General features: G+C 35.1%; 1 protein-coding gene across 18 annotated transcripts in view; it reads right to left on the bottom strand.

Moving 5' to 3' along the window:
* The window catches only part of BBS9 (Bardet-Biedl syndrome 9), a 580,067-nt gene that overhangs the window by 358,028 nt on the left and 209,755 nt on the right, over window positions 1-12,284 (bottom strand). For 14 of the 18 annotated variants that reach the window (XR_010134445.1, XM_063708101.1, XM_055347536.2 and 11 more), the window contains exons 11-15: window positions 12,099-12,175; window positions 8,434-8,487; window positions 3,902-4,004; window positions 1,746-1,850; window positions 190-204 (exon numbers count right to left, since the gene is read on the bottom strand). Coding sequence is in view for 17 of the 18 variants with exons in the window: in XM_063708101.1 (XP_063564171.1) it covers window positions 190-204; window positions 1,746-1,850; window positions 3,902-4,004; window positions 8,434-8,487; window positions 12,099-12,175 (354 nt within the window). In the remaining variant the exon portion in view is untranslated. The remainder of the gene's footprint in view (window positions 1-189; window positions 205-1,745; window positions 1,851-3,901; window positions 4,005-8,433; window positions 8,488-12,098; window positions 12,176-12,284) is intronic. The other 4 variants (XM_055347539.2, XM_063708102.1, XM_063708104.1 and 1 more) reach the window with 1 other exon arrangement.

The following is a 12,284-nucleotide window of genomic DNA, read 5'->3' as shown; positions in this document are numbered from 1 at the left end:
CAAGTCTCTGTGGAAACATCTACTATGCTCTCCATAGCAGAATCAAGGCACTGTATCATCCTAAAGAACTTTTTCTAGTTAAAAGAGCAGTCCATAAAAAGAGTTCATTCATAGTATAATACCAATTCAATTCATCAAACAAATTTCAGTTCTGAAATTCATTTTTTTCTAAATTATCTTTACACTTACCATCAGGATTTCGATCTGTCCATCACAGGCAATGCAAAAATGGGTAGGGGGAAAAGAATGCAACAAATTATCTGTGGTAAAGTTACAACACAAATTTGACACATATCTGCTTAAAATACAAATTAAAATTTCAAGATTCTCACAGATGACTTAAATGACTCTCCAAACACAAGTCAATTCACAATTGAAAGTATAACACAAATAAATGAAACCCAACAATACATTTATTTATATTTCCATTCTCAGAAGTCTATGAGAATGTGTTATTCCACTGTAAATGTGGAAAAAAAACAAGATATATGATCTAGCCAAACAGCAAAAAAGACTCAATAAAGGGGAAAATACATAATATTAATATTTCCAGTTACTTTTTGAATTTATTTTATTTTCTTTTAACTTTCCCCTTTAAACTCAATCCAGTTCCTCTTTTTTATAATAATGTAAGTAAAGAATACTATTGATAACGTCCATTTTTGCTTCTCTTGGCATTCTGCAGACTCTCTCAATGTTAATTTCTAATTCACTTTCAACCAATACCAATAATTAGTAATCTTCTAAATTCTGTCTTTTAAACTGCAGAAAAGCATAATAGCCAAAAATGTTGAAAAATGCAGACTAAGTTTTAAAAGATCTGTTCTTAAGTATTTTAACACATAAGATGCTAAAGAGTTTTATTTAGTCACTAAAACAGTGTCTAAAACTCTGATTACTGCCCTAATGTTGGAGTAATCCATAATATTATTTTCTACTAATTCATACTGATAGCGGTAGGAGGCAGACAAACGCCTAAGCAAATACGGAAAGGTCCCAGGTGAAATCTTACCTTCAGGCTTAAAACAGCCTGAGGGCTGAAAGACCGTACTGCTGGTCCTGGATGAAACCCAAAACCCAGAAGAACTTCTGCCCCTGTGTGCCTGCCCTTTCCCAATTGATTCTTTCTGAATAATGTCTTTTAGCCAATCGAATGCTGCCTTTTAAAATACTACCTATGGCTTGCCTGGACATGCCCACGAGCGAGCGCACTGGGGAAATGGGGTGGGGCCACAAGGAATTTGTGCCTTACGCAGGGGAGGAGCCTGGCCTCATCAGCTCATGTGTGGGAGCCCTGGTATTCAATTTGTGAGGTGGAAACCCGCTTTAAAAATTCCACCCTCCTCACTCTTCACTGTGTCCGCATGCCTAATTCTTCCTGGTCATGAAATAAGAACGCAGATATAGCTGAACTAAGGAGCAAAAATCCTGCATCAATACTAGCCTTTGGTTCAAATAAATGAAGTCTGACTAGATAACATTCTTCTATTAGGAATAAAAATGTATCAGATTTGCTATTAACTGAAAAGAGGGAACCAAACATTACATATGGAAATCAGCTAAATAGCCTTATCACGAACTACTCATAACACATAAAAGTAATGAAAACATGATTTTACTTAACAGTAGAAAATAACATTTTCTCATTTACTGATATTTCACAGTATGTTTTCTCATCTTAAATGCATAAGCATTTTACTCATAACTCCAACAACTTAAAGTAATGATTAAGCCTGTATGTTTACCTGTTGGTCTGGAATAAGAAACAACAGCATTTCCTTCCAATTCTGATGGTGTATAACTTCTTTTCAGATAAACAGAAAAGCTTACTGTTCTAGTCAAATCTGGTGCTATAAGCAATGTAAAAATAATATAAATTACATAATTTGGGGCAATTGTTATTAACAAGAGTTAAAATTTAATAAGCACTCACCACATGCCAGGTACTGTCATAAGCATTTTACATGAAGTAACTCTTTAAATCTTCACAACAAACCTGTGAGGTTGATACTATTATTGTCCTCATTTATTATGCATGAGAAAACTGAAATACAGAGAGATTAAGAAGCTTGCCTAAGACCGGGCACAGTGGCTCATGCCTGTAATCCCAACACTTTGGGAGGCCTAGGTGGGCGGATCACGTGAGGCCAGAAGTTCAAGACCAGCCTAGCCAACATGAGAAAACCACATCTCTACTAAAAATACAAAAAAATTAGCTGGGCGTGGTGACACCTGGAAGGTGGAGTTTGCAGTGAACCGAGATTGCTCCACTGCACTCCAGTCCAGGCAACACAGTGAGACTCTGTCTCAAAAACAGAAACAAAAACAAAAAAAGAAGCTTGCCTAAGGTAACACAGCTACCAGGAATTAACTCCAGAACAAGGTACAAAGAAACTGGCATTCTTCACCACTGCTGCTCTTTACTTCGAGGAACAGACAGCATGAACAGAGAAAACGGTACACAAAAGGGCAAGAGAATTTGGGAGGAAAATAGCAATTTATCATGGGTAGAACACAGACTGAAGGAGAAAATGGATGAGGGAGTGTTAACACAGTAGCCACTTAACAGATTGTGCGTGCTCATCTATGTTAACATATTTGGCCCCCAACCTGTATTAGAGAGCCACAATAAATGGAAAAAAAAATTATTTAGAATGTATTTTAGAAAGACAAATTGGAAGTGTTATACAAAATCAGAAATGCAAGCAAAAGTTCAATGGCTGGGTATCACCTATGAGGTTACTTCACTCAATCGTTTATTCATTCATTCTACAAAGATTTGTTGAATTCCTACTAACGGCAGGCACTCAGCTATGGGTTGGTTATGTGGATGCAAAAAAAGAAAGATATGTTCTTGACTTTGTGAATAAGAGATAGAAGCCTTAGCAGAAAAGCTATAGTAAACTAAAAAAAGAAAAAAGACTTGAAAGGTAGTTCAGACTATCTTAACAGGACTAATGACAATTTGGATATAAATGGTTGGGAGTAAGAGATTCTATACAAAGAAACCTTACTAAGAGTTGCCATTAATGACATGTCTACTATTTTAAGCATTATTATGAATATCTTTTATAGATTTACTTTTTAATTAAATCCTCAAAACAACCTTGTAAAACAAATATCATTACCCCCTTTTTGCAGATTAAAATAAATGAGGCTCCAAGTGATTACTAATGTAGTTTTTGCCTAAGGTTACACATCAAGTGAGTGTTAGAGCTGGATTCAAACTCAGGCCAAACTCCAAAGTCCATATTAATTCTTCAAACATTACCGATTCAATAAATAGATCATTAAAGAAACACCAATAAAGAAAGCCTTCTAAATTTTAGTATTTAAAAACAGGCCAGGATCGGTGGCTCACGCTTGTAATCTTAGTACTCTGGGAGGCCGAGATAGGCAAATTGCTTGAGCCCAGGAGTTCAAGACCAGCCTGGATAACATGGCAAAACCCCGTCTCTACTAAAAATACAAAAAATTAGTCAGGTGGTGTTTTCCTGTAGTCCCAGCTACTCAGGAGGCTGAGGTGGGAGGATCACTTGAGCCCAGGAAGTCGAAGCTGCAGTGAGCCATGATGGTGCCACTGCACTCCAGCCTGGGCCAATGAGAATGAGACCCTGTCTCAAAAATAAATAAATAAATCAAAAACAATTATAGGTCCAACAAGTTCAGAAAAGCACCTAGAAATCTGTAAACGTAAAAGATTAATTTGACCCAACAATCATTGATTGAACGTTCATGCTGATGCTAAGAGGGAAAATATAAGCAAAACAACACAATCATTGATTTTGGGATGATCCCAATCTCACCATTCAGACATGAAATAATAGCCATTAAATGAACAAACTAGTATTTTTTAAAAATTCACACCATGGTAGACTTTCAGCCAAAACAAAAAACTTACTCATAAATTCAAAGGTGAACTGATCACAAGTCAATTCTAATGGTGGTTGCACGTAGACTGATAATTTGGCTTTTTGCAATATCACTCTGTTCTGCAGTGTGACCTAAGGAAACAGAAATTGTTATCAATAGAAAATTACATTTTATTCAAACTGATAGACTATCATAACTACTTAAACATAACTAGCAAATAATTAGAAAATATTACCTGAGGAAAAAATGAGTAGTCACAAAACATAATACAGTAAGTAATAGATTAAAATATTCTATCAAGTAGAAACTGTGCACAAAAGTTAAAGAGACTTTACTCAAAAGAATAAAGATTGGCAATATGTACATGCAAAGATGCTCAATAGCCTTAGTTATGAAGGAGATACAAACTAAAAACCACAATGAGATACTACTATGTACCCAATAAAATGGCTATAATCAAAAGGACAGACAATAACATGTGTTAGCAATGATGTGGAGAAACTAGAACCCTCATATATTGCCAGTGAAAATGTAAATTGGTACAGCTACTCTAAGAAAAGTTTGGCAGTTTCTTCAAAGGTTAAACATAAATTTAACATAAAACTTCACAATTCTATACCAAGAGAAATGAAAACATATGTCCACCCAAAATCTTATACACAAATGTTCATAGCAACAATATGCTAATAGCCAAAAAGCAGAAATAATCCAAATTCCCATCATGATGAATGAATAAAGAAAATGTGATATATTCATACAATGAAATATTGTTCAGCAATAAAAGAAATGAAATACATTATGAATAATATTAATGATAAAAACCATTAGCAGTTTTCTATATCCATGAAACCATGCTAACAAATTTATGTGCATTATTTCATTTACATGCCACAACATGGGTGAACCTTGAAAACATGATGCTAAGTGAAAAAATCTAGTCACAAAGAACCATATATTGTATGATCCATTTATATGAAATGTATAGAATAGGCAATCTATAGAGAAATAAAGTAGATTAGGAGTTGCTTAGGGATGAGAGAGATGGGGAATGGCAGCTAATGGGTATGGCATTTCTTTTATGTGGGATAAAATGTTCTAAAATTAAATTGTGATAGTTGCAAAATTCTGTAAATACACTATACTAAAAATCATCGGATTGTAACCTTAACTAAGTGAATAATATAGTATCTAAATTATATCTAAGTAAAGCTATTTTAAAATGTTCTATCATGGTGACTCGTATGTCATGAGAAAAAAAATTAAATAAAATAAACCACCATTCTATATGGTACCTTTTCTACATGGCAGTTCAGTCTAGTTGTTAGACTTTGTTATATGAGACAGATACATACATTAACATAATTCAAGGACCATTCTTATTGTTAAGAAAAGTAGTTTTGAAGTTTCTTTTCAATAAAAAGCATGTATTATCTCTTCCTTGATTAAATATGTATAATATTTTTATATATGCAAGAATATACAAGTGGCCCACAAACATTATGAACACATAATTAGATTCAGTAAATGTATTAATTTTAAGTGATGTGAGTATTCTGCACAACTTAAAAATAAGTTAAAAACATAAAAATTTTGACTTGCAAAGGAAAATTTTTAAGACAACTATTGATGCAATTAAATATGATAAACACCATGAACAATGAATCCTCAATTTTTACTCTGTAAATCCTGGGAATACATAGGGAATCATCATGCCACAAACTAAACTTCCTCAATGATGTCTGGCCATTGTAAACATAATACCTTTTTAGTAAAACCCTGATGGTTATTATGGCAGGAAGACACCATGCAAGTGCTACAAACAACTTTCTTTCAACTAGCTGGTCCATTAAACAAACAAGACACAATTTAAATATTCTGCTATTACAATAATATAATACTAGTCTGTACATATATTTTTAAATAAAATGAATAATATTAATGATAAAAAACATTAGCAATTTTCTATATTCATGGAACCATGCTAACAAATTATTTATGTGCCATTATTTAATTTACTCTTTACAAAAATGTTTGACAGGTACCATCATAAACCATTTTACAAAAGACTGTGGCTCAGAGATGCTAAGTAATTTGCCCCAGGCCACTTTGATTGCAAGTGGAAGAACCACAATTTAACTGCTATCTGCCAGAATCCTGAGCCCATGCCTTTAACCAACTGTGGTTAAGACTCAAAATAACTTTGCAGATGAAAAAGTATCCCTATTTTACAGTTTAAAAAATAGAGGTTCAGAGAAGGTAAATAACCTGTGCAAAGCCATCAATCCAAGTAGAGAATTGAAAATAGTGACCAGGAAAGTCTTATGAGAGCTCAGTTTTAAGTAAAAATGAAAATTCCTTTAAGTAGTAATAAGCCATTTGAAAAAGAGCAGTCTGGCTTTTCCTGGTACAACAATGTCTACTTAGACAATAATCACAGAATTTTACATTGTAACAAGAAGGGTTTGCATTTGGTTTAGTTGCACAATCATGATAGCTCTCATGCACATATTTATTGAACCCCAACAATGGGCTAGGCCCTTTCAAAATACAAATCAAGGAGATAGGTAATGAAAATAACAAAGTAACAAAGAATAGTTGTGTTTGAGCCAAAAAAGAGTTAAAGACTTGGCTAGATCACAAGTCTTATATTTTAACAGGAAAATAATTATAGAATATTAAGGAGAAAATATAAAACATTGATACAAGAATTTTCCATGCTATTTTCTGCCTCTTATGAAATATAACCCTTAGGAAATATAATACCAAATTTTTATCCTAAATATATAAATATGACACCAAAGGCCAGGTATGAACAACCACTCGCCTAGTTGCCTGGAATAGATGGTCACGCATCATGCACACATACTCAAGGTAGCCACATCTTCATTCACTTGGAACGGATGGAAAAATTTTCTCAATTAACAGGATTTATTATGATGGAAACTTGCATGGTTATATATCTTGGCTGCTGTTGTTATAAAAGGTCATAAGGAGAGATTTATAGTAGAAATTTGTATAGAAACTGTCAGACAGGATCAGGAAGTCATTGTGTCTGCTGTGTGAGTCCCGCCAATTTTCTGCAACTCTTGCCTGTTGCATTCTTTCTCATGCTTTTATAATGGCAATGAGAAAGACAGTTGTGACTTAGGTATTCTCAAATATAGTAAGTTCCACGAACGGAAGGAGAATTTTCCAGTAGTGTCATGCCGTCATTTTAAGGTGGCTACTACACATGAAAGCTTAAGAACTGCATGGGAGGGAAAGGTATGTTTACTTACGGTGCTAATTCCTGGTTGGCTGGGGGTACAATTAGCATGAGCAATGTTATCTAGTTAAGGCACAAGATCTCTTATTGCAATTAACAGTGCACTCCTAAATTATTACATGTATGTGTCTGAACGTTATCAGTAGATAGATTTAAAAGAGGTGTCCCTATACAAAAGTACAAATCATTCCTGGAACTCGACAGTTATTTCTTTTTCTTAAGTGTTTGATTTCTTGCCACTAATGCCTTTCCAGATTCAGAAGTATTAATGAGATAGAGCCATTGATTGGATTGGGGGAAAGGAGGTTGGGGAAAGACCACCCTTGTTTCCAGTGGCAAGAATCCAAAAAACTTAGCTTAGGAAACTGTTGTAAGATTCAGCTCCCTTCAAGTTCGACCAAAGATCTCCACATTTGGGCCATCCGCTGGTTCCAGTGTAAGCGAACACAATTGGTAAAGCTTGGTGCCCTGTCAAGCTCCTCCAAGGACAGCAACCCATAATCTAAGAAAATATAAAGCCCCATCCAAGTTTTGACTAAGTGAATTGCCAAAATCCACAACCTTCCCTTGCTTCCAAGGTCTGGGCATGATAAATATTTTCAGCTTAATAATGTGCTGACTGATTACCATATTTTAATCTAAATGCTTTAAGAAGGTTCTACATTTAAGTTCTAGTTCTAAAATTCTACAATGACAGGACTAAAAATCTTAACCAAAACCACATCCTTAATATTCTATTTTCCAGACTATCAATTTGTTACCATTCTAACTTTGTGGCATCTTCATTTAATATTTTCTTGCTGTAAATACATCCACTTAAAGTTATGGCAGAGAGATGGCTGGAAATTCTTTTCAAACACCACATAATCATAGGTAGAAGAAAGATATTAGCATCCCCGTGCTTCTCCAATATCAATTCACAGTATACTACATATGATGCTACTTGATTGTTCTATTATGAATGGTGATGACACAATTCCTTTAGCAGATTTAAAATGTTAACTTTATTTCCAAAGAAAAAAGCCTGGATCATGCTACACATTTAAATAATGGTAACAGTACTTCATAATAGTTATTTATATTATATACATATTGCTATAAATGCAATTACCAGTTTTATATTTGCAAGTAACAGTAAAGGTTTTCTATTCACTACTCAAGGCTGGGGAAAAATCTACAAATGCCAAGTGTTTATTTTACATTTCTGCAAGCTACTTACAAGTTCTCAACAGTGACAGATGTGATGAAATAAATCATATTGTTTGCACATTACAGTCTAAAATCTGGTACAATACCTTCACCGTGACAGAAGGGACAAGGTCAGTTCCCACCTCAACATCGGTCGCTTGCTGTAAACACAGAATTGAGAAGGCAAGAAAGAATGATGTCAATATTACACAGCAGTGAGTGAACACAATGAGTGCAATGTATATTTCCTACTATCAAAATAGGAAACTATAAAAGATTTATTACTCTAATGACAGACTAAAAGAGACAATCTGGCTTTTTTGATGCCTTCGTCCAGAAAGTCATAAGCTAGTATTTAAAAACTCATCCCCTGGGCCGGGCACGGTGGCTCACGCCTGTAATCCCAGCACTTTGGGAGGCCGAGGCGGGTGAATTATGAGGTCAGGAGATCGAGACCACCGTGAAACCCCGTCTCTACCAAAAATACAAAAAATTAGCCGGGCCCGGTGGTGGGCGCCTGTAGTCCCAGCTACTCGGGAGGCTGAGGCAGGAGAATGGCATGAACCCGGGAGGCGGAGCTTGCAGTGAGCCAAGATCACGCCACTGCACTCCAGCCTGGGCAACAGAAACTCCATCTCAAAAAAAAAAAAAAAAAGAAAAGAAACTCATCCCCTAAAAAGGAAAGAAAAGGTCACATATTTTATCAAACCACTCCATTCCCAGATTTACTTAAATATTGAAAGTATTAATTCTATTAACTTGTTATTTATATTGCATAGAAGAAGACCTCCCTGTATGTCCCAGAAAAATATTATGCCATTCTTTCAGGTCCCTGTATTTTCACCCTGCGTAAGGTATGTGTTATTCTGATTAATAACATGTATCTAAGACATGCAGCTAATGATATAAAGATTGAGTGGCTTTACACCCATAAAATAAAAGTAGGCCATGCGCGGTGGCTCATGCCTGTAATCCTAGCACTTTGGGAGGCCGAGGCAGGTGGATCACCTGAGGTCAGGAGCTCGAGACCAGCCTGGCCAACATGATGAAACCCCGTCTCTACTAAAAATACAAAAATTAGTTGGGCGTGGTGGCAGGCACCTGTAATGCCAGCTACTCTGGAGGCTGAGACAGGAGAATCGCTTGAACCCGGGAGGCGGAGGTTGCAGTGAGCCCAGATCACGCCACTTCACTCCATCCTGGGTGAAAGAGCGAGACTCTGTCTCAAAAATAAAGGGGCGGGGAGGGGAGGGGAATGGAGGGAAAGGAAGGGAAACTTTTTTTTAACCAGTGCATATCATAAACTAATTCAATAGGCATTCTTTGAGCGTCACCTCGTGTTACCTGCTCCTTCCTCTTAAAGAATACATAGTATAATATAATACATAAAACACTTCCCTTATCACTTATAACTTATTTTTTAGAGTGATACATTGGTAGGGGAAAATGCTCTATGATAGAATAAGACTAAGGAGTGACATATTTTCTAATAATACCGTTATGAATTCTGGGGACTAATTAAAATTATGTCTCTATCCAACCAATGAATATGATCCATTGCGTTTTTTTACTTGAAGTATTTTTAACTAAGAAAAACTAAGCCACTTCTAAGCAATGGGGATTCTATGATGTAATTAGCATCAGCAGAATTCAAAGTTGAGAGATTCATATTCTACTTATGGCTCCACAGGAAACCATATTTAAACTATGATCTTGCTTCTCAGTAACGAAGATGGGATAGCAATGCTTATCTCCTCTAAGAAAGACTCCATTCTAATATAAATTATATTACTTTTTTGAGATGTGTGCATTCATAATAATGATTCAAAGTAAAATATTAATCCAGGCTTTGTGCTCTAATAATACCTAAAATCCAGGAAATATTTTACATTTAGCTATCCACAGATCTAGAAGAGAAACCAACATCTCCTGTTTCCTGCTCATTTCAATCCATGACTAAACACCTAGATACTTCAAGGACAGCAGTCCTTTGGGAACATAAAACTATAGCAAGAAAGAAATGGCTATAAGAAGACGTCATGGCACCAAAGCCACATAAATTGTAGGGCTAATGTTTTCCAATGAGATTAATATGATACTCTCAAGAAATCTCTTAAGAAAGAAAAAATAGTAACACAGGGAAAATGAAGCTGGAAAGAGACACCTACTTAAGAGGAAATAGCATTCAGGGTTACCAACAGGGAAATATACATTATAACATAGTGCTACTACATAAGGAATTTTCCTACAAAGACTAAAAGTTCCTAAAAAACAGAAAGGGAATTCCTCATTCCAAACAGCCTATGTTAAAGAGAACCTAGAAAAACTTATATAAGTTGCCCAAAGGAAAAAAAAGTCATTTCCACAGCAAGAAAATATGTGTACATTTGTCAGCTAACTAAGCAGAAATGTTCCACTTAGACTACACCCTTCAGGTAGAATGAAAAATGGTGTGTGCTGAATGGCCAATGTTTAAAACAGTGCCTCTACTATGTGACTCAGCTGGGTGAATGTTTCTTTCATATATAGTCCTACTTTTTTGTGTACCCAATTTACTATAATATAGCAATGTTAATGTGATTTTTATCACAAATTGGATTGGCTGTTTATACTAAAATTAATCTTTTGACACTCATGATATACGTTTTAAAGTATGTTCTGATACCTAATGAAGACACTTCCCAAGCAGAATTATATGATATGAACTCCAAATATGGTAAAATGAGTGAATTCAACCACTTCCCTAAATTGATCATATGTTGGTGATCAATTTCTACACAGATTTCTACACAGATCAATTTCTACACCAATTTCTGTTGGTGATCATCTGTTTCTACACAGATAAACTGCAGTCAGTGAGATATAATCAGTCACATCCTAACAAGTGCTTATAGAAAACTTAAGTGAGGAGATGAAGTAATATAATCAAGAATAGTCCTCCTTTAATCCTTTCTATTTCTCAGTTGTATTAATTCACTTATTCATAGAGCAAATATATATTGAGCACCCATTATTTGGCAAGCACTAAGGATACAGCAGTGAACAAGACGACTCATGGACAAAGATGGTTGTGATAATCATAATGATTATGATGATGTTGATGATTATTATAATGTAGAAAGAAGTAAAATGTAATTTGATGATAATGACAATCATAACAATTATCATAACATTCAACAAAGTAGATTCTATTATTATTCCCATTTTGTGGATGAGAAAATTGAGACTAAGAAAATTAAGTACCTTGCCTTGTGTCACACAGATAGAAACAGGGGAAAAATTAAGTATTGGACCAACTATATACTCTTAAGCTACCCTACCACCACCACCACCATAATGTATTAAAGACTAGAAATCATCAAACTTTGAGCTAGGCCACTCACAAACCTTATCTAATTGAATCTCCAACAAAAATCTGGTAGGGTCAGTATTATTCAGCTACATTAGTATTACGTCAATGCTATGGTACTAAGAAAGTTTGAAAAAAAAATTTTTTTAAGTAGGATTAGAACTAGGGCAAGAAGCCCTTCTACTGCTCTCTCTTCCCCCACAACCCCACTTCTTTTTAAAACAGAAATCCTGCCCAAGGAGCTCCTTACTGGCACTAAGGGGCTACTAATGTTTTTATCTAGAAAGTAACAAGGCCTACAATTTGTTATCCTCCCTGAAGTGTCTACTTGGAGGACCAAACTTTAAACCAATGCATTTTGGTCCTAATTCATCAGAGTTTACCACTATTATAAACCCCTTTAAAATCTGCAAGTACACCTACAGAAACTGAATCAAAGTTAGGAGAAACCACGACAGAAACGTTCAAGTCATCTTCTCTCTCAGTCATGGGCCAAACACCTGTGATTTAAAAAAAGAAAAATTATTTAATCATAAAGTAAAACTTTCTGTATATAGTTTTTCTTTAAAGGTTTGTCTATACCACATATAAAAAACAACCCCATAAACA

The sequence above is a fragment of the Gorilla gorilla genome, chromosome 6 (assembly GCF_029281585.2).
Source record: "Gorilla gorilla gorilla isolate KB3781 chromosome 6, NHGRI_mGorGor1-v2.1_pri, whole genome shotgun sequence".
Taxonomy (NCBI): domain Eukaryota; kingdom Metazoa; phylum Chordata; class Mammalia; order Primates; family Hominidae; genus Gorilla; species Gorilla gorilla.
The sequence above is the reverse complement of the archived record's forward strand: the minus strand, read 5'-3'. Positions and strand labels throughout refer to the sequence as shown.